This window comes from Vidua chalybeata, chromosome 1, assembly GCF_026979565.1.
Source record: "Vidua chalybeata isolate OUT-0048 chromosome 1, bVidCha1 merged haplotype, whole genome shotgun sequence".
NCBI classification, from domain to species: domain Eukaryota; kingdom Metazoa; phylum Chordata; class Aves; order Passeriformes; family Viduidae; genus Vidua; species Vidua chalybeata.
In genome coordinates, this window is record NC_071530.1 from 27,570,307 (window position 1) to 27,591,634 (window position 21,328).

General features: G+C 39.4%; 1 protein-coding gene across 2 annotated transcripts; it reads left to right on the forward strand.

The window, feature by feature from the left end:
* Positions 1-10,281: 10,281 nt before the first annotated feature.
* LOC128794319 (von Willebrand factor D and EGF domain-containing protein-like) lies at positions 10,282-18,672 on the forward strand. Of its 2 annotated transcripts, none has more exons than XM_053954087.1 (5): positions 10,282-10,867; positions 14,189-14,284; positions 16,097-16,201; positions 16,614-16,709; positions 18,263-18,672. In XM_053954087.1, the coding sequence occupies exons 1-5, from the start codon at positions 10,795-10,797 to the stop codon at positions 18,370-18,372; spliced, it is 480 nt and encodes a 159-aa protein (XP_053810062.1). In that variant the 5' UTR covers positions 10,282-10,794; the 3' UTR covers positions 18,373-18,672. The 2 variants fall into 2 exon arrangements, with proteins under 2 accessions (XP_053810062.1, XP_053810056.1); XM_053954081.1 differs by lacking the exon at positions 10,282-10,867 and adding an exon at positions 11,268-11,467.
* Positions 18,673-21,328: the final 2,656 nt, after the last annotated feature.

The following is a 21,328-nucleotide window of genomic DNA, read 5'->3' on the forward strand; positions in this document are numbered from 1 at the left end:
GTACTGTTTGCTGTTTGGATCTGGTAGTTGAAAATACCTCTTAATTATACTCTAGAAGTTTATCTGTTACTAAGTAAGTATAGTACCTATACGCTGGATGCTAACAGAACCTAAACAGAACAGAAACTGATGAATTTACTGACAGTGAAGAATAATTATGCTTCTGGCCAGCAAAAAATCTAGTATGTTTTGGAGGGGAAACAGAACCTCAGGGGGGAAGGAAAGGCAGCTAGTTGCCATCAGCAAATAAGTGGCAGGATGTCATACTTCACATTGAACTGGAATAACACAAATGACACAGTGAAGCACAAGCTAATAACTGCAGCCATTTTGCTGGGGGCAAGTAATTGAGAGACATGGGGAGCAGTTTTAGAAATGCCAAAAAAATACATCATTATTGGCTATTGATGGGACATGTCAAAAAGGCACAGTCAGCTGAATATTAAGACATATTTGAATAGACACATCTGTAGCAGCTCAGACAATATTCTACAGATGGAGAGCCAATGCTCAGGAATGACATAAGCAAGGAAGACATTAAGGTATTTACACTCCACTTTAGCTCTGCTGTATCCATGATCTGTGAACAGCTCACCAAGTGCCAGTGAGACAATGTGATGCACTATGTGAGCTGTGCAGATTGCTGGGACCTCTCCTTCTATTGCAAATTCATAATTGCCTGTAGCTAGCGTGAGGGTTCCAAAGAAGACAAAAGTTCTTACAGTCTCATAATAACTCCATTCACTGCACTAGACTGTATTGTGTGTTGACTTCCATGTCAGCTTACAGATAATAGCCGTAGAGGAGAAACAGCTATGAATATGGAATTATTCCATGTAGGTGCTCTTATCACTGAAAATAGGAAATAAAACTTTATTTTTCCAGACTACTATTTTTATTCTTATTATGAAACAGAAATATAACACATGCTTCTACAATTCTAAATTTTGCAACTTCCCTTGTTTGGTACTACTTTAAAACCAGTATTGCTTGGCTTTGGCTGTACACTGCTCATTTTATTTCTGTGATTAGCCTCACTGGGCCAATGACAGTAACTGATGAAAACTATATTCCCAAGCATGCCCAGAAATAGTAGCATTGGCCTGCTATTGGCCAGTACCTGGGCCATAGCACTGGTTTTGCACTGGGGAGACCCCAATGGGGTGATTTTTGAGTAGGCAGAATGCCTGCTACCTGGTTTTGATTGTGCTGCTCTCTAGAGGAGCTGGTGTCCTCCTTTCTTTCTCACAGTCTCTGCTGGCAGGGAGCCACTGGTGATATATTTCTTTATGATGGGAAACATTCCCTTCTTTGGGCTATTTGGCTTCTCTAATTTTTCACTAAGATCATTTTATATACTGGGAGTTTTTGTTTGCATAGGATGCTGGTACTGGGTGGCTCAGAGGGCTAAGAAGGGGTGCAGTGACCCAGGGTGCTTGGAACCATTGGGATAGTGCAGGTTCCCATTAGCCTTATCTTCTTTTGAAATGTAAAAAACACTTTTGAAGTGCAAAAAGCACTTCTAACGGTGAGTCAGACATTAGGGATGTTTCATATTGATTACCAAGTGTAAAGGCCAGTTTGAATTGCATCTGGAACACTTGAATGCTACCCTTAAGTTGGCTGGGGAGGGAAGTGATGGCTCCCCATTTATGATCTGAAGCCCGTGTGCTCCTCTGAGTGCCATTATAAAGAAAGGGAACTGGAGGATGTACGAATTCTAGAAAAGAGCATGCCTCTTTCGTCGCTTTCTTCCTTGCAAGTATATATATTGATTTGCACATGCAGGGCCATCTTAATTTAAGGTGCCAGGGCAGCAGGACACCAACTTGCTCAAAGCAAGTGACCAACTCTAGAAATTCTACCAGGCAGATAAAAAATTTAGCCCATAAGCTAATACAGTATAAAGTGTGAAAATATCAACCCTGTAAAAATTAAGTCAAGCACCTTCCAATAATGATTTGTCTTAAAACAGGGTCCTGCAACCTACATTAATTCTGCAATCCACCTTAACAGGCTCTTAAAATAACTTCACAGAGCAACATTTGACATCCTTCACTGTAGTATTTTTGTCAGCCTCTGTAGTCACCAATATAGGGTCTTAAGACAGAAGAGCATATCTCCAAAAATGAGCAAGTATGTATGAGAATGTTACACAATTTTTTTAAATGCAGATATGCTACCTTTTGAAAGATTTTGCTGGCAAATACTATTGGTGACATGTTTCTTACTAGCTTTAATAGTGGCAAAATAAAATTATAGGCATGAAATTATTTTTAGAAATTAAAACTGCTGCTACTGGGCAACACTCTAAAGAGAGGATGGAAATATCATAATCTAATAATATTAACTAAATTGTATTTATAGTGTTTTATTCTGTTTTGCCTTAGAAAAATTGCTAAGGCCCTTAATGAATGTATGTTAAAAAACCTAAAAAGGAGAAGGTCTGTTTGGTATTATCTAGTTGTCTTGCTTAAGGCACAGAAGAGTAATGCAGGACTGGACTTTTTCATCACTGAAATCAGTAAAAATGAAAGATTTTGACATTAATATTGATCATTGCAGAGAGGAAGACACTGCCTTAAGATCTGTTTGCATTATTGAGGCTGGTTTTCAGACTTCACATTTTAAACTTTGATTATTCTTTTCTCCTAAAACAGGAAAGCAAGCATATGTTCAGCCTACCTATTAATCTCCAGACAGCAACATTCAGTTTGGAACCAAAATCATCTTGCATACGAGCAGTGTGAGCTGAAAGTCAAAAGTGCTAAGCAGCTGGGCTTTTATTAGTCTCATCTTCATCAAGTGTACTCAGTTAAATTTGTACAGTCAGTGTTTTGGTTTAAATTGTCTGAAACATTTCTGCTGAGCTTTCTTCTACTGTGTTCCAAGCCAGAGCTGTGTTTGCCACAGCTCTGCACTCTTCTGTTCGGCATCTAAGTTTTATATATGTGGTGCAGCTTCCATTATACAGCTCTGGGTAGGATCAGCACAGAGATATGTGATCATTTTGTGCCCATGGGGCACATTTCACCCAAGGACTTCTGAGTCTCCCAATGGATGGCAATTAGGTGCAGAAAGATCTCTTTTTTTTACATTGAATTACCACTTGTGGGGACCAGGATCCCAGACTTTGGTATCTGCCAATTATGTCGGTGCTGGATTTAAACCACTTAAGAATAATCATGAATAAAATGAGAAGTTGTGAAATGATCACATGATAAAATGAGAATTGTCCTGGCTCCACATTGGAGATTCTCATATCATGTGCAATTGTAATTTTGTAACAAAGAGAAGGAAGCTTCCCAGAAGAGATGCAGCCTAAGAAATTGGTTTAAAGAAATGTCAAATGTCAAAATCACCTAAGATAATGCAAGGGATTTCACTGGTATTGCTTGTAGATGGGATGTCTAAACCAGCAATCGGAGAATCTTATGTCTTGGAAGTCTGATTTTCAGGATTTTTGGACTCGGACTGTGTTAGAATGCCAGGCAACCTCAGGCTCTGTTTCATGGACATGTGTTCCCAGCTGTACATGTATGTACAAAGTTGCTATTTTACATTTCTAAAAAGTGAAATTAGGAATATTGTTACATACCCTAGGAGTTCAAAAGATATACACACACAAATAAATAAATAAAATAAACAAACTGAAATCATAGTGTAAAAATTGCATTTATCTGCTTGAGTTTTCTAGGATTACATTCTTAACTCTTTGTCACAATTTTTAAAATTCAATCAGTGCAGACAAAAGTGTCCATCAGAGTTAGAGTCCATCAAGGGGTTGGGTTTAATTGGAGCACAGTGGTGTATCAATGGCAGAGAGAGCTGGGCCGAATAACTGGAGATCACCTATGTAATGTGATGTTTAAAGAGGGACAATGATAAATATGGAGTTTTTTCCTACAAATGTTAAAATTTTCTGGATATACTAATTTCCTCCCCCTGTTACCTACACATATATGAGTCAGAGTAGATTTGAGACGTTTTCAATGGTATTAATGATCATTTTCCCTTTTTTTGTTTGTTGGCTAACATGAATTTTAATTCAATATCAACCTGTTTGCTCTGTAGTCATTAAGGATTTATGTTTAGGAATTCTCACTTTCTAAATTTCTAGGGCTCAGATTCCAGCTCTGTTTCAGTTAGAGGTGTGCTGCCTTGACATGCTCATACCTCTGCCGTTAGGAAAGATGATGCTTGCCAGCGGTTTAAGATGAATGACAGAGCTCTTTAGAAATAAATTACTGTCTGACTTCCTTCTTTTCATATATTCATATCCTGGCCAGACAACCCCACATCACATGAGGACACATTTCCATTAGTCATGCTGTCATGTTTCAATTGTGGCCCAAACAATACCATGTATACTTCAGCTTTGCTGTTAGCTCTAAATATGAGTTGCCAAAACACTTTTTGTTGTCTCACCATTTGTAAAGTGGTTCTGCTGTTTAATTTCCCCTCAGAAGTGCTGTGAAAATGAATACAAGCTGGAAACATTTACAATGGATTTTAAACTTGTAAAGAAAGGGCCTAAACTTCTAAGTACTGTTTAACTGAGCTACCACTTTCTTTGTTCAGATGTAGATTTGAAGCATAATAAACATAATGATGACATGAAAAACAGAGAAATATGTTTTGAACCAATTTTTTAACAAACAGCTGCCAAACCTAAGTCTTCTCTGTTGGCAGACAGTAAAGAAGTGATTGTACTTTTTTCTTTTTTTAAATAAGGGAGCATTGAGAGTGCTGATACTTTGACTGAATTCCAGCATGAGTAATTACATCCTACCATATTTAAATATCAATTAGATGTGGGGTTTTTTTTGTTCATTTCCTGTTTCACACTGGTGGATAATGTTGCTGTGCCCTGCTGAACAGTAGCTACATTCACCCTAAAGTTGGCATTGTTTCTGTGGCAGACAAAGTGATATCTTTATTTCTTAAGGATGATTCTCTGAATGCTTCCACTCACACTAGTTTTACTCTGGGACAGCTTCAGTAGTGTCTGCTCTGACTTACAGCAGTGTAAGTATGTATGGGAATTATGATACAATAACAACTATATAAATACCAAATCATCAATTGTACTTCATACTGCAGGAAGTTGATAGATATAAAGCTGAATTCTGTAAAATTCACTACTCAATATTAAAAAAAACCCTATCTTAGAATTAGTATTTTGCCTCTTGCTTTTTTTTTTTGTCAAGTTAATCAGGATGAATTGTGAATATGGACTTTCCACTTAAACTAATTTACAGAACTTTAGGTATTTATACTGTGTACAGCAGTGGTATCTGAATTATACTCAACAGTTACATCAAGTACTATTCGATAACTTTTTTCACTGAATATTATGCCAAATTTCTTTGAGGGAAAAATATAAGATTCCAGGACCAAAAAACCTCCATATTTATTTCTGAGGGACATGGCTAAGAGCCCATGAGTGGTGAGAAAATTGAATTATTTTCATTTACTTGCAAGCCAACTTCATGCAATGCAGAAAGAAAAGCAGGTGAGAAGAGGACCATTTCAGTTTGGCTTTGATGGTATTGTGAGATGCTGAGTCCTCTAAACCCCAGGCTGAATAGGAATTCAAGATAACTTTGGAAATAGCCTTGCAGTATTATGCCCTTTTATTTGCCAGAATATAGGGTCTGATATTATAGTACTGACAAAAATAAGAAGGTTTCCAGATGGCTCTAAAAGAAGCTGGATGTGATACTTAAATGTCTTGCAGTCTTGCTTTAGCTGGATTTTGGTCCTTAAGAGCAACTTTTGAATAATAATCATAGGTTTGGGGTTCCACTGATGGGTGTCTGCTCAGCATGTTTCAGATGGTGCATCTACAGAATGGGGCTGATCTCAATACCTTTAGCATGAGCAGAAAATCCCTTAATTAAGGTGATACTGGCCTTAGCTTTCAAGTTAAATTGGGTGTTATATTTGTGCAGACATTTGGTCTCTTCTGGTTGCAGTGACTAACCAAAGTGGCCTGCACTGGAGTATCAGGGTCTTCTTTTATAAAATTGCAATTTTGAACTAATGCTTTATGTTTGTGAAATAAGATAAAGAATCACTGGTCTACTGGCTCTGTAGAAATGGAAGGTTTCTTAGCTTAGACACCACCAAACTATCCTGAAAGATAGAACCAGATCCAACAACAAATTAAGGTTACTGCTGAAAGCTGCGCTGTTTGCCAAGCAGCAAGATGAGCCTCGATCTTTTTTCTCAGTACTCTTTTAATGGGCAGAAGAAATGTTTCTTTTCCTGTCAGGCAATTTACATCCAAGATTCAAAAGAGGGAGTAGTGACTGGGTGACCTTGACTTGCATAGAACAAAGCTTCAAACAGAGTTAAACTGTTCCGAGTGAGCCTGGCTGGTCTTTTGAAAATACTCTTGTAGTGCTTTGGGTTACCCAGAGTCCACAGGCACAGATTTATTCTGCACTCTAATTGCAAATGCCTACATAAGGTGGCAATCTGAGAGATTTATAACTAATTGCAATGATTGAAGTGTTAATTCTGAAGTATCTCACTAACATATACCTTTTTCATGTTTCTATCTAGTAAGCAAGATGAATCTGTGAACAGGAACTTCAGTGCACATCAGTCTTGTTGACTAAAGCTCATGTATCAAGAGTTTGTTATGTGAAGAAAATTAGTTATTGGAATAATGGTTTTGAAGTTGCATACAGGGATGGCATAATTTGGATTAATGCATTAATTTAATATAAATTAAAATAGGGTTTCATATTACGGAAACAGGGTTAGATGCACTAACAATCTGTACATGCAAATCTGTACATGCAATCCAGAGAGGCTCCTAATTTTGGACACCAAGAAGAGATGTGTCTGGCAGTTGTGGATGAATGTTTGTACATAGCCTGTGCATGTATAATTTTTCTGCTCACCTAATTCACACATGGGCATGTTTGAAAACAAACTCATATATCATTTTCCTTCTTTTAGCAGAACTAAAGTGACTTGCATTGAAATGCCACTGAAGCCAAATTTCACTGGAAGACAGATCAGTATTCAAGCTGTCAACAAAAAGACTGATGTTGGTCATAAGTCCTATTATCTGACAGCCTTGATGTGGGCTTGAGTTGAGATACAGCTGTGATCAATGCTACTTAGCTGTACCATTACCTGATGGCTCATCCACACGTGGTAGAATAGAGACCAAATTATGCTGAAAAGCACTTATAAACTGGGTTGCTACCTGTGATGTGACACTGATAAACAAAGCATCATCTCTGGATGACACATTTGTTAGATGTACTTTAAGTACAGCACCCAGTGCAGCTGTAACAGTGCAGTGATGATTGTGCCAGAGCTTAGAACTGCACATACTGCACATGGCTAGTAAAGAGGCAGCTGTGTAATACACCTTCTAACATTACCTGTCATCCCAGCAATTCCAGTTGATTATTGAGATACTGACATTTTATTAGATGGTTGTGTATCACCTCTGCACAAGCACCCTCTAAGGTTTTGTATCCCAATTTCTAAGCTTATTGTTTTCTTATAAGTTATTACTACTGAGAGGAGGTTGTGCTGTATTACAGCTGGCTGGCTCATAAATTCCCATGGCATGTGAAGATCTGAGCTTGCACTTCCCAAATGTTTTTCACACTACAACAAAATAAAAGTCTTTGAAATAGGCAAGCGACACGTGCACATGCTCTAAGCTGGCCAGAAGTGGTGTCTTCCCACAGGGTTGTTGGGGACCCCACTTTTGTACCTGCTTTGACTTACATGGAGCAGAATCCCAGGTGAGCATCCTTATTCTCATAATATACCACTCTACAGAGTACCTTAACTCTGATTATAATGGAGAATTAATTTCTTCCTTCTCTTCTTCTTTGGACTGGACGGCAGCATCCCTCATGAGGCTATTAAATATTGCTATGATACCATGTATCAGGATGATGTTGACACAAAAATGAACCTGTGAATGTCCTACTGCTAAAACTGCCTTATTTTGCTTTTATTTTGAAAAGAAGTATTAAATATGACCATTATGACAATAGTGAATTAATCTTAATTCTCTTTGACTAACTTTCTACTTAAAAACTTCATTTTTTCAAACTACCTGCTGGGTTTTGTTTGCTGTTTTGTTGGGGGGTTTTTTTGTTTGTTTGTTTGTTTGTTTTTAAATCAGATTGTGTTTCTAAGGCTAAAGCATGTTGGATGCCTGGAAGCATTTCTGTTTTTAGTGAGAACCTCTGTTAACATGATTCAATCATTTGTAAATGTAGACATGCAGTCAGCAAATTTGATAAGCCCAGAGATGAATTTAGATGCACAAAAATGGTGAAACAGCCTAATCCTTCCTACAGAAGATAATGTTTAAACAAATTTACTTCATTCAATGAAACACCTGGGCAAGCTTATTTAATATAGTCTTTGCATTCAATTATCCCCTCTGATGGGGCACTCGCCATATTTCAAAATATGATTATTTTCCTTGGTATTAATTATTTTAAGATCCTCAAAGGAAACCAGGAGTGAAATAAAAAGGGGGTCTTAATTAACCTGATCCACCAAAAGTGATCTTGCTGAAATAGAGAAGATGGGATATGGAACTGAAAATAAATAGTGCTTTAAAAAGCATGAATAATGAAGAATAGCTCTTAAAATCTGAAAAGAATTCTATATGAAGGAGTTGTTGCTAGGCATTAATATCAGAAAGGCACACTTCCACATAAAACTGTCTTATAAAGGAAAGATAGTAATGGAAAAAATATTTCTGTGAAGAAATCAATATGCACAAAATTATTGGCAGAAGTCAAGGAGGTGCAAAATTATAATATACTCAGAGAATCATACAGCCCAGAGTCAGTGTCTTCAGTTCTTTTCTCATTTTGCTCTTGTGGAGATGGCATAAAGAAAGCTATTTTGGGAAGAATTTATTCCACAATATATTTCTGGCAAGTAGTTTTACTAAAAGTGGTATCACTGCATAATACTATTACTCCTGTCCTTGCAAGAAGGAATACTGCCTGTGAAAACAGGAGACCCTGTTCTCCTCACCACAACTGGAACTGCAAATAGGAATGGGGTTTGGATGTTCTTATTCTAGGTAGCAAATCAACATGCTATGGCAATTTGTGCATGAGTAATTAAATCACCAGGGCTTTTTGCTTCATCATTACTACTTGAAAGGATATTTGCTATGTGGATTTGCACAGGACAAATGTAATTGTATGTATGTATCCTCTAAATGTTGCTTTGGCTGCCTAGGCACAAGCAAAAGGGCATTGTGCATGTTTTAGGCAACTATTCAGTGTTGTACTTTCAGGTTACTCTTGTTTAATCATTTAATGGTATTTTGCTACTTGAAAGTCTAAATGCAGTCTTGCAAAGATACTATTATATGTGCCTTAACCTTTGCAAGAAGCCAGACAGCACCTCATGCTATTGGCAGCAGATTTGCCTTGTATTCTACTCCTGCTATGAATTTTATGTTGCATGCTCTGTAGGTGTGAAAAGGGATCAAAATCAGTTTTACAACAGAAGTACCTTTAATTTCCAATCAAAGTGAAAGCAGTTACCAAATCATACTCCTGCGTCATTTGGAAAACAAATTGAGCTGCTTTATGCCACTTGCAAAAGTAATTCAAAGTCAGCCCTCACAGTAGACAACAAAACTTGGTTTTCCCTTAGTATTTCAAAAGACATGAGGTTTATTTCACTTTTCTGTAGACACCCTGTATAGGTGCTTATAATGTCACTTTTTCATTATTGGTCATTCCAAGTCATCTGAAAATGCTTCATTGGGCTGAGTCTTGGTGTTGAAAGTGTGTGTTTTCTCTGGGAAACGTTTGAAATTATAGGAAATGCTTGTGAAATATTGGAAATTATGAGAGAAAAAATGTTTTCTGATCATCTATGTTTATGTTCTTTGCAACAGAAATATTTTCATTATTAAATTGAAAGATACTGCTATTTTGTCACAGAATTTTACTCAAGCCTTTCCCCGAAAGAGCATGGCAAGGAGCAAGTCCAGAGAAGAGCAGTCAATATGCTCAAAGGGCTGGGGTACCTTTTCTATAAAGCCAGGCTGAGAGCTGTGGCTATTCATGCTGAAGAAAAGAATGTTCTGGGAAGAATTTAGAGCACCTTCCAGTACCCAAAGGGACCACAGAAGAGCTGCAGAGGAACTTTTGACAAGATATGAGTAAATGTCTTCAAATTGAGAATAAATTTAGATCAGATATAAAGAAGAAATGCTTTACTGTGAGGGTGGTGACTAACACAGGTTGCCCAGAGAAGCTGTGGATGTCACATCCCTGAAAGTGTTCAAGGCCAGGCCGGATAAGGCTTTGAAGTGGAAGATGTGCCTGTTCATGACAGGGGTGTTGGAACCAGATGATTTTTAAGGCCCCTTCCAAACCAAGCCATTCTATGAGACCATATTCCTCTCTGACAGGTGGCAGTGAGTTCAGTCCCTCAGTCCTCTCTCTGATATCATCCTTTGAATATTGTGTCGTGATATTCACATATGGCATCTTTAAAGATAGAAGTGTATGGAAATCAGAGTCTGTAGGGTCTCAAAAGGGGTGGGAGCTCAGAGCTGTGCTGTCCTGGAAGCGGTGGCAGGGCCAGCAGATGTTGGGTGTGCCAGCAGGCCGGGTGCTAAGGTGGGCTCCTTGTCCAACACATCGTGTGACGATCTGGTGGCTGGTCGTCTGCTGTTGGAGGCCTATGTCACTATGTGCCACATCCAGTCTTTCCTCAAACACCGAGGGATGATGACTCTACCACCTCCTTGGGCAGCCCGTTCCAATGTCTAGAAACACTTTCTGGCAAAAAATTCCTCCTAATGCCCAACCTAAACCTCCCCCCGTGCAGCTTGAGAGTATGTTGTCTTGTCCTCTCCTGTCGCTGGGAGAAGAGGCCGACGGCCCCACCTGGCTCCAAACTCCTTTCAAGGAGTTGTAGAGGGTGATAAGGTCACCCCTGAGCCTCCTTTTCCAGCACCCCCGGCCCTGCCGGCGCACGGTGACGCGCTGGGGTCACGGACGGTCGGGGGGCTCCCACCCGCCGTGACACGGCACGGGGGGCGGCGGGACGGGGGAGGCCGGCGCTGAGGAGGAGGAGGAGGAGGAGGAGGAGGGAGGAGGAGGAGGAGGAGGAGGAGGAGGAGGAGTGGGAACGGACTGAGAGGGTAAAAGCGAGAGGAGCGTGAAAGAGCAGGGCTGAAAGGGCAGCGAGCGGAGAGGAGCGGGAGCGGGAGCGGAGCGGGCCGAGCTGCCCGAGCCGGGGCTGTCCTGCCGGGCCATGGCGCGGCGGGCCGGCGGCGGGCCGGGGCTGCGGCTGCTGCTGTGGCTGTGGCTGTGCGCGCTGTGCCCCGGCCCGGCCGCCGCCTGCAGCCCGCGCTGCCGGCACGGCGGGCTCTGCCTCGCCGACGGCTCCTGCCTCTGCTCCAAGGGCTACGAGGGCGAGCGCTGCCAGCACGGTAACGCGGGGCGGGACGCGCCGGTCCCGGGCGCTCCGATCGCCGGCGGGATGGGCACAAGCGCTGCGTTCGCTCTCTCTCGTGCCAGCCCTCCGGCGAGAAATCCCTTCGGGAAGGGCTGAGGAGATCGGGTTTGGATCTGGTGTGAGAGGCGGGTGGTGGGGTGCCGGGGAGGACCTAAAGATGGAGAAGTGGAAGAAGAGGTAACGTTAAGGCACCCTTTGGTAAGGTGAGGCAGTGATAGCAAACTGATGGAGCGCAGCCAAAAGCCAGCATGAAGACCTCACGATAGTAAGCCGACCCTGCTGTCAGAAATGGCTGTGGGTCAGCTCTCTCTGTGGAGAGAGCTTTTTGCCACTTGTATGTTGGGTAAGAGGCCACTCGCTGGACAGGCTTTGGTGTTTTATTCCTCCTACTGTTTTAACTGCACACTTAAATACTTCCCTGGAAGTATTTAAGGAATCACAGAATCAGTCAGGTTGGAAGGGACCAGAAGGTCATCTGGTCCAGCATCCCTGCCCAAGCAGAGTCATCCTAGAGTGCAATGCACAGGATTGCATCCAAGTGGTTCTTGAATGCTTTTAGAGTCTTGACAGCATTCTAAGCCACAGCAACATTTAATTAATATCTCTAGATGCAATTAGCCAGGACTAGTCACTGACAAAAACATCAAAAGAGTGTGTAGAAAGTAGGTTATTTTCTGGATTTCTTTTTATTTGGAATGCACTATGCTTGTAAAAGTACTGTTGTTTCTTGCCTGGATGTTACCTGATGCACAGAGTCATTTGTACATCTCATTTCCACAGTAGGAGGTGTAAAGCGAGGGTAGAGTCTGTTCCTGTTGGTTTCCATGGAGAGACAAAGTATTTTTTGAAAATGCCACCTAATATGCAAAAGTAAACATTGTGAAGAAGAGTTTTAGTTTAAACCCTGTTCAATGTTACACATTAAACTTCTAATTTTCTTGTTTAAAAGTTTAATTGTAGAGCTTGTGGCTATTAAATGCTGAAAAATCACTCAGTGTCAGGAGTTCCTTTGCTTTGCAGGTTGTCCTATGTGAAGAGGTGATAAAATTGTACAACATTTGTTCTAATTCTCAATGTCCTTCATTTGAAACATGATTGTTTTTCTTTTTTTTAAACTCTGAAATGAGATGTTGAAAATTTCATTCAGCACTGTAATTGTTCATGGAGTGTTGTTTCATTTTGAGGCTGAGGTTAGCAGGTGGTGACAAATGATGTATAGCTAATGAGCTGAGTAGTGTAGATTAAAAACTATGCTGTATGAATTGTTTCAAAAACTGTTGGTTTCTAGACATTTTGGGGTTTAGGGGAGAGGTGAAATATTGGTGGAGAGGCAGATCAGTTCTTCAACTAGAGAGGCAAACTGTCTGGAATTGTTAAGAAAACCACTGAATCCTTGTGCTCGTAAGGTCATCAAAGTAGAAAAAAAAATGGATAAATTGAGCTTCATCCCTTGTTCTGTCAAAAAAGCCAAACTGAAAACTATGTGAAATAACACAGAAACAGAATTTTTCTTAAATTGGGAGCTCCTGCATGGCACTTCCAAAGAAATGAGAGCATCTGGTAGAAGTTACAGAGAGCTGAGCACTGGCTCATTCATACATCTCTGTCCTTTCTTTGCCTGCTAGTACTCATTCTGTGGGTACTAATGTGAAAAGTCTTCTATTCTTCAATTGGGTTTCTTGAGAGTGCAATAAGTCTATAAGGACAAAATCAGGATGGTGTTACTCATTGTTCATCTTTTTCATACTTTTTACCCATCCAGTCAAAGAATAATTAGAGAGCTCATCTCACACCAGCAGCTAACTCAGATGAGACTCCCAGAAACAGATGGGTTTCTAAAACCTGTGTGTGAATAAGCAAATGTTTTCTTAGATAGAAGGGCTGATTCAAAGTAGCAAAGAGTCTACATGATAGGTAATTCATTTGCAATGTGAATGGATTTATTCAGAATTTTGGAAAATTGAGATTTTTATTCATACCTTATCAAACTTGTACAAGCTGTCAGCAATGAAAAAGTTGCAGAATTTGTGATGATCATAGATGCTTTTCTCCCAACAGATTATTAGAATTGTAAGAAAAGTTACATTTATCTTGGATGCTTGCTAAAGAAACACTGTATATTTCAGAAAGGTTTCTGAAAAGCCAGCTGAAACAAAAAAAAGGAAAAAAAGAGTGTGGGGGAGAAAGAAATCCTGACTTACTTCTGGAGACATTTTAGAGAAGAGGTATAAGGAACAGAGCATGTTGTTTTTCTGAAGATGAACATAGGAATCCAGTAAAAAGTCTCATATTTCATCTTAAGAATCACGTGATGCCTCTCAAGTTGCAACATCTTTTTATTGAAAAATTTCTTCTTTTCACCTGTTCTCTGTTATTTCTCCAGTTATCAAAAGCTTTTTTGGCAGTCCAGCTGTGTTCCTGTTTAATATGGGTCTTTCTTCTGCCTATTCTGTCCAGGCCCAAAACATTCCTTAGTTTTGAGTGCTTAAAAGCTTAGTGTGGTGGAGTGCTCCCCATGCAGGGAAATTATTTCACCTTACCAACAATGTAAGATGACATGGCAGATATATCTTAGAAAATATTAAGACAAACTGATGAAAATGTAATAATGTGCAAATTTCTTATGTATTTAAGTAGAAACTTTAGTAAGATTCACCAATATTTATCCATCCTTTCTTTGTTGTCTGTCTTACAGCTACATGTTATCCAAAATGCAAAAATGGGGGAGAGTGCCTCCGACCTGGAAAATGCAGATGTCCTCCTGGATATGGGGGTAGATATTGTCATAAAGGTAAGACCCAAAGAAGTGGTAGCTTGGAAAGACAAGGAGTTTGGAAACAGACTAAATTAATTTAGGATGCCTCAAGTCCTGATTCTAACACACTTTGAAATAATGACCTTAATTCTGTAAATCTTTGACCTTACTATCAAGACATGCATGGCTTAGAGGATCTGCATGCTTGCAGGAGGATTGGATGGAGTACACGTACTGAAACGTGTTGTGAGAATCTGAGTGAGTTTTTTGCCTTGGAAAATACCCTTTTTATGTGCTATGTAAATATTCCATTTAGCTCTATAACAGATTCTTTCTAAATAATTTATTGAGATATATAGATACATATTTCTGCATTAAGTGGTTGAAACTTTTATGTAGTATCTGCAAGATGGTAAGATTGAGGGCCAGTCACTGAGGATGTGTGTGGCAATGTATTGTTGAGAGGTAATGGGAGATGACAGAGAAGGAGTAGCAAAGACCAATTTGGTGGGTTTGTGAAGTCTATTGAATACATGCATGGACTGGAAAAGGCAATCCAAGAAAACACTGCTGTACATGTACAAATTTGTGTGTGGTGTGGGGCAATTACAGAATCTCACAAAATCACAGACTGGGCAAGATGGGAAGGGACCTCTGCAGGTCATGATTTCCAAGCTCCCTGCTCAAGCAGGGCTACCCAGAGCCAGCTGCTGAAGGCCATGTCTTCATGGCTTTTGAATATCTCCAAGGACAGAGACTCAACAATTCCCAGGGCAATCTGTACCAGCTAATGGTCACCCTCTCTGTGAAGACCTGCTGATGATTTTCATGTCCTTAATGTGGCTGGACTGGGTTTCCAGAGTCAGTCCTTGTATTACCTCTCTAGGAGCTGAGGTGAGGCAGATCAGCCTGTAGTTCCCTGGGTCCATCTTGCCCTTCTAGAAGACTGAAGTAATATTTGCTTTCATACAGTCCTCATACACTTCTCTCTGTCACCATGATGTATCAAATGCAATCAATATTAAATACATTAACTTACATTATGTGACAAAGTAATATGCAAACAAACATTGAAAAGCTTTTCCAGCTGTGCATGGACACAGCATGCAAGGACACTTGCATGTCCTTGCATGTTCAGTATTTGTGCCAAAAATCTGTTAGCTGAAATTGTGCTCAATACTTGTGGTTGAACAAGAGATTTGGATATTTTATCTACAAATTATCAAGCAGACATCCAAACTATCCATCTTTACAGTGAAAGATAGTTGTTTTTCTTCAATACAGTGAAGGTGGTATAGAAAATACATTCATGCTTGTGAAAGGAAGCATTTGATTGTACAGAACAGTGATTGTGCTCTCCACAGTTGATGCCAATCATTTGTCTGGCATAAATAACACTTCATTAATGCGGTGTTCAGGGCTTTGATGTTTAGAACAATTCTGAAATGAGGAGACTAACTCAAGTACTTGGCCTTTGGGAAGGCACTGCTTAACTTGACTATAGTCATACTTTCATTTGTCAAAGTAATATCCTCTTCTCTTCCTCTTGTTACATGTAGGTCCTGTCAGGTAAGGAAATATGTGAATCCTTCACCATATATTATTAGCTTACCAACTGTGATTTGACAAGTTTGATACAAATATGCATTTTAGTAGTTCCTGTGGTGTAGCTGATAAACAGTGGTGTTACTGGTGAGAAGTAGAGCACTGCCTTGCCCTGAACAGTGGAAATTTTAGTTTTTGCAGATATGGTAAAACAAGTAGTTGATGCCAGATGACCTGTTTAAAGACAATTATTTGAAGTCTTATGCTGCTTCTGAAATGCCTGGTGTATGCTGTTTTCCACAGTAAGCTGTGAAGGAGGCTGTCAGAATGGTGGGGAATGCATCTCTGTCAATGGAGTCGTGAAGTGCCTGTGTGCTTCTGGCTGGACAGGGTCAAGATGCCAGGAAGGTGCGTGTCTACGTTCATGCAACTATTTATATTAATTCTAAAACTACAGTCACAAAACCATTTAAAATATATTAAAGGGCTAATAAGTATGGAAATGTCATTGCATTACTACAGAAATGAGTGACCTAGTAAGTATTATGGATACTTACACAGATAAAATAGTGTGAAAATATTTTGCATCCAAGTGTACAACTTTTCACACTTAAACCAAGATTCATAACACAGTACCTATATTTTTTTCCATTTCCATGGTCCTGGAAATGTTTTTGGAGTTATACCAGTTGAATATCTGGCCTAGAAGAAAATGTGCTTTGCCATTTTGACTTGTATCATCCTGAATCTTTCATTCTGTCAGGATTCTTTTACATCAGTTTTATAAATCCTGCTGACTTACCCATTCTTTTTCTTGTAGCAATTTGTCCTCAAGGTTGTCGAAATAATGGAGCTTGTGTGGCTCCTGGGATTTGTAGCTGTCCAGCTGGATGGGTCGGTAGAGCATGTCACTTAGGTAAATGACTTCTGACATTTTTCATTTATCCTTTCCTCTGCTTGTTTGATTTACCAATCAAAGTGTTCAAATCTTCAGGGCCTAACAAAGCTTCCAGGGAAAGTATCTTAGAATAGTAACTGAGCGCTGCTTCCACAAACTGGGGCTCTTACAAGTATGTATAGGGAGTAGATGGCTGTTCAATTCGGTCAGAAACACATAACTTTTTCACTTTGAAAGAGATTCAGATTTTGGTTGTCACCAAATTAATTACTTGGTGTGTTTCATTGGTATTTCTGAAACGTCTGTAAACTGAGACACCAGTATAAGGAACTGAAAATTACAGAAGTACTGTTGCTAATGGTGTGGGTTAGAAGCTTCATTAAATTTTACAGACATGTATAATTGAAACTTGCTTCTCACTTTGAGGATAAATTGATAGAATCAACTCCATGTGTTCTTAGAACTCTGAAAGCTGCCTGTAATCAGGATTAGTACTGACACTCTTGCTGAACAACCATTTTCACAAACTTTTGATTCACAAAAGTAGGTGATTATAAAGTCCTTAATCTTTGCTTCTTGGGCCTTGTATGCTTGTAACAGCACTGCCCTGATGCTAAAGGCAATAATCCTGAGACTACAAAAGGCAAGGGTTTATTTTTTTGCTCTCTGGGAGTCTGAAAACACCCTCGTGCAAACATTGGTTTTGAAGTGGATATTGTGGGTGCAGGGTCCCCGGATTAAGTCCACTGCATCAGATATTTTCTCATGGCTGTGGGCATGGCTGTGGCACTAAATCAGCTAGTGTTAGTTCTTCTACAATATATATGGTCAAGCAAACATTAACAAGTCATATTTTGATATTCCCACTGACCATCAAAATGGGTTTATATTCATCAGTGTATTGAGATAGAGGGTGATATTAAAAGCCAAGTGTGGGAGTTGCAGAGAACTTATAGAATGCTTAGCTCCCTGCAGCTGCAGTAATGGCAGAAATGTTCAGGTTCTTAATGACAAAATAATCAGTTCCCAAACTAACTAGATCTGCATCAAGTTTGACTTCTTTTGGTGTACATATTCATACATAAATTGCAGCCCCTGGCTTGTCAGCTGAGCTGGTGTGTAGCTGAAGCTGTGCCCAGTCAGCCCTCCTCTGCTCTTGTGGGGGAAGAGGAGGGCAGTATATGAGATACTGCTAGGATGAGGTGACTGTTTCCTCATGGGTGTGGATCCAAGCACTGGCTTGAATAAGTTTCAGCAGGAATTTTTATTGTTTTCCCACTTTTATGGGGGCATCCATCTCAAAAAAAGCCTGTGCCTTAAAGAACAGAAATTATAGTATTTTAAAAGGGAAATGGAGCATGAATAAGACTAGACGTACTGTGCCTGTATTCCAGTGAAGGCCACAATGCCATAAATTGAGAGACACTGCTTTTCAATTCTTCTATTATGCTTTTATTTATACTGCCCCAGTGTAGTCACCAGGGAACAATTCTGCTACCGCAGTGAGACAAAAAGAAAAATGATGCTGTGTTGTGCTGAAGACATGCTGTGTATCTGGTGTCTCATTTCAGCTGTATGTAAACTGCCCTGCCAGCACGGAGGGAAATGCATCGCTCCAAATGTGTGTAGATGTCGACTGCCATATTCTGGGCCACAGTGTACAAAAAAAAGGAAGGAATGAAGCAACTTCAGCCAAGATAAGCTGCATTTTTTTTATGTGACTATACAGAGAGGAAGTCTGCAGCAGTGGGGGAAATAAACATGGTAACTTGATTTCAGACAGCTTTTTTGTCCTCACTATACTAAGTGCATGCTTTTCTATATGAAAGGAAGGTATTGCTGATTGTAAGAAAGTTGTTACAAATATCCAACTGTGCACAGTGTATGATATCTTTTCTCCTCATTTTTTCTTTATAAGCAAAAGTATTATACTTGGTTGATACAGCTGACCTTGAAATAAAATTTTCCTCAAATCAAGTGAGAATAGATCTATGCTCTTCTTTTTGATCTTTCTCCCCTTTGACCAGACTTACTGTGTTATAAAACTATATTTTTTAAAAGCACATGAAACAAAAAGCCCTCAATTCACATAACCAGAAGTGAATGTTAGTTCAAATATAATTTGCCTTGAGATTAAAGTTGCAAGAGGAAACCTGCAGAGTTTGCATCTTTTGCATTATCAAACTGCAAAGCATCTTATTTAAATCGTGGTTATCACTTTATGTCTGCTTCCTGTCCCTCCCCCTCCAATCTGATCTGGATCTCAATCAGCTAAACAGTATTAAAAAAAAACCCAACAACTAGCACTCCCCCACCAATACTTGTTCAGTCAATTCTGCTGTTACTTTCTAAAAGCTTAATCCGCGCTGATACTCTAGAAGTCCTTATCTTGACTACTTCTAAGGTCATATTAGCTGATCATCTCTCAGCATCCAATTATTTCTTTTCCTTACCCCAGTGAGACAGGGAAATGAATTTTTCTTCTGGAGACATTGATAATTCTATGCTATTCAAGACTGTGTTTTTATGGGAGCAGTATCAGGGGAGGCTGCAGACTAGCAGTGAGGAAAAGCCGTGCCTGTCACAAATCACATGTGTGGGGGATGTTGACGTTGTCTTCTGGAGATGTTCCTGTTTGGCTTCATTTAGGTTTTGCAGCCTTTTGAATGCGCTGCAGAATGGATTGAGTCTCCTATGTTCATTGTTCCTTGTCTCATTTGTGCTGTTTTTTGTATGGCACTGTGGAGGAAGGTTTTGCCAAAACATGCAAACTGAATCAGTGAACTTTCCGAATGATACTCAGATCATTTTTTTTTTTTGCGGGGAGGAGGGGGATTGATTTTCATTGTCTTCTAGATTAAACTGGAATATTTTTTTGTGTGTGTGTGAGAATTTTAGTTATGTATTACTTTAGCCCATTTGTTGGAACAACATTTTAACTGTGTTTAACTACCAGAACATGTAGCTCTCATGGGCAGTGACTCAGGTGGACCTGTTTCTCCCGGAATTGCAAGCCACTGAGCAAAGAGGCAAAGGTAATGGGGTCTTTTCAGTTACCAGTCTTCTCTACAAAAGGATGTCCAAGCGTGCAGAGGGCAATTGAAAGGCAATGGTTTAGTTCCTGAGACTCCTGTTTCCTGTTATGAGCAATTGTATAGTTGAGCTTTCTCCTGTGCTTGCTTTGCAGTAACAAAACTCAGAGGAAACCTGCTGCAGAAATGTTGTGAAGGATTTCCTGTAGGGACAGGGCACAACATAAGAGGAATGCACATCTTTTGGTGCTGCTTTTGCTGGGATACACTGGCTATTTCAGACCTGCTGGTGAAAATTTGATTCTCAAGTATGGAAAAAGATGATTTCATTAATGGTTCTGAAGTTTTATAATGATGATGATGTAATTCTGTGTCACAGTCCACTACATCATGCCATAATTTAGAAATTCAGGAGTTAGGTTGAATACCTTAGGTGACATACTGTTTGTGGAGAATGAATGGGAAAAAAGCTACTTGCATCAGACCCAAAATTTAGAATAAATAATTAGTACAAAGAGGCATAGTATCTCAGTATTGTTCCCAAAAAGACTGACTTCTACTAATAAAGACAAAAGTAACAGTAATAGTGACTAGAAGCTGGACGAGATATTGGCATTGTCAGGAGCAAAAGACCAGAAGCAATCGATGAAAGATCTGTAATTGGTGTTTCTGAACGGGTCAAAACAAATGCTAATTTAGTTTCCTGTTTAGAAATGATTGAAGTAAGCAGTAATTTGATGCCACACAGAATGCAATGGCATATTTCAGAAGTACTGCTTGAACATAGCACCATCTACTGGCTACAGTGTTCTTCATGTTTTTATGTTTTTTTTTTTTTGCTTTGTTTTGATTTTAAGAAATATTTCTTCTTATCATTCAGTTTCATTCAGTTAAACTTTGAGTTTAAAAGTGATTTTTCTAGTTAGAGTCGAACAATCTTAGAATGTATTATTAATTATTAATGACAGTCTGTGTCCCCAGATTATTATTTCTACAGTTAAACATACTAAAAAGACTAAAAGAACTGTCAGTAATTCTTGTCTTTTGTTTGTTTTCTGCTCACTGGAGGATTGAACATACTAGTTAGAGCATGTAATTTTTGGTGATAACTATGTCTTCCTGTGGGGAGATAAGTCATGCATGCAGTTCAAAGGTCAAGAAAAGCAACACAGAACATGCTCGCTCCCTTATTCATTAGAGCTAACTGTGTAACACCTTAGATAGATGCTGGTTTTCACTAAAACAACTGTAAAAATTTTAGGGGTATTGCAGTGGTTGCATTTTTGATACTTTGTCTTTCTAGAGTGAGCATAGAAAGGTGAGGTGTTTCTTCTTTTTCGTTTACTTACATGCACATTTTTATTAATGTTTTCTCTTCTGCTCTAAGTGCTTCTGGCAAGAATGGATTTACTTGGTTCAGCTGTAAAATACCATTTGCTAGCTAAGCTGAGCTGTGGGCAGAAGTGACCTGATACCAGCATGTGACACCTTTAAATGACAGAAATTGCATAAACAACTTTAGTTATTAGCAAAACTTTCTAACCTCTACATTGGGTTTGTATATGTACCCCAAGGTTATGTTTTGAGAATTTAAGCTTTGGGTTT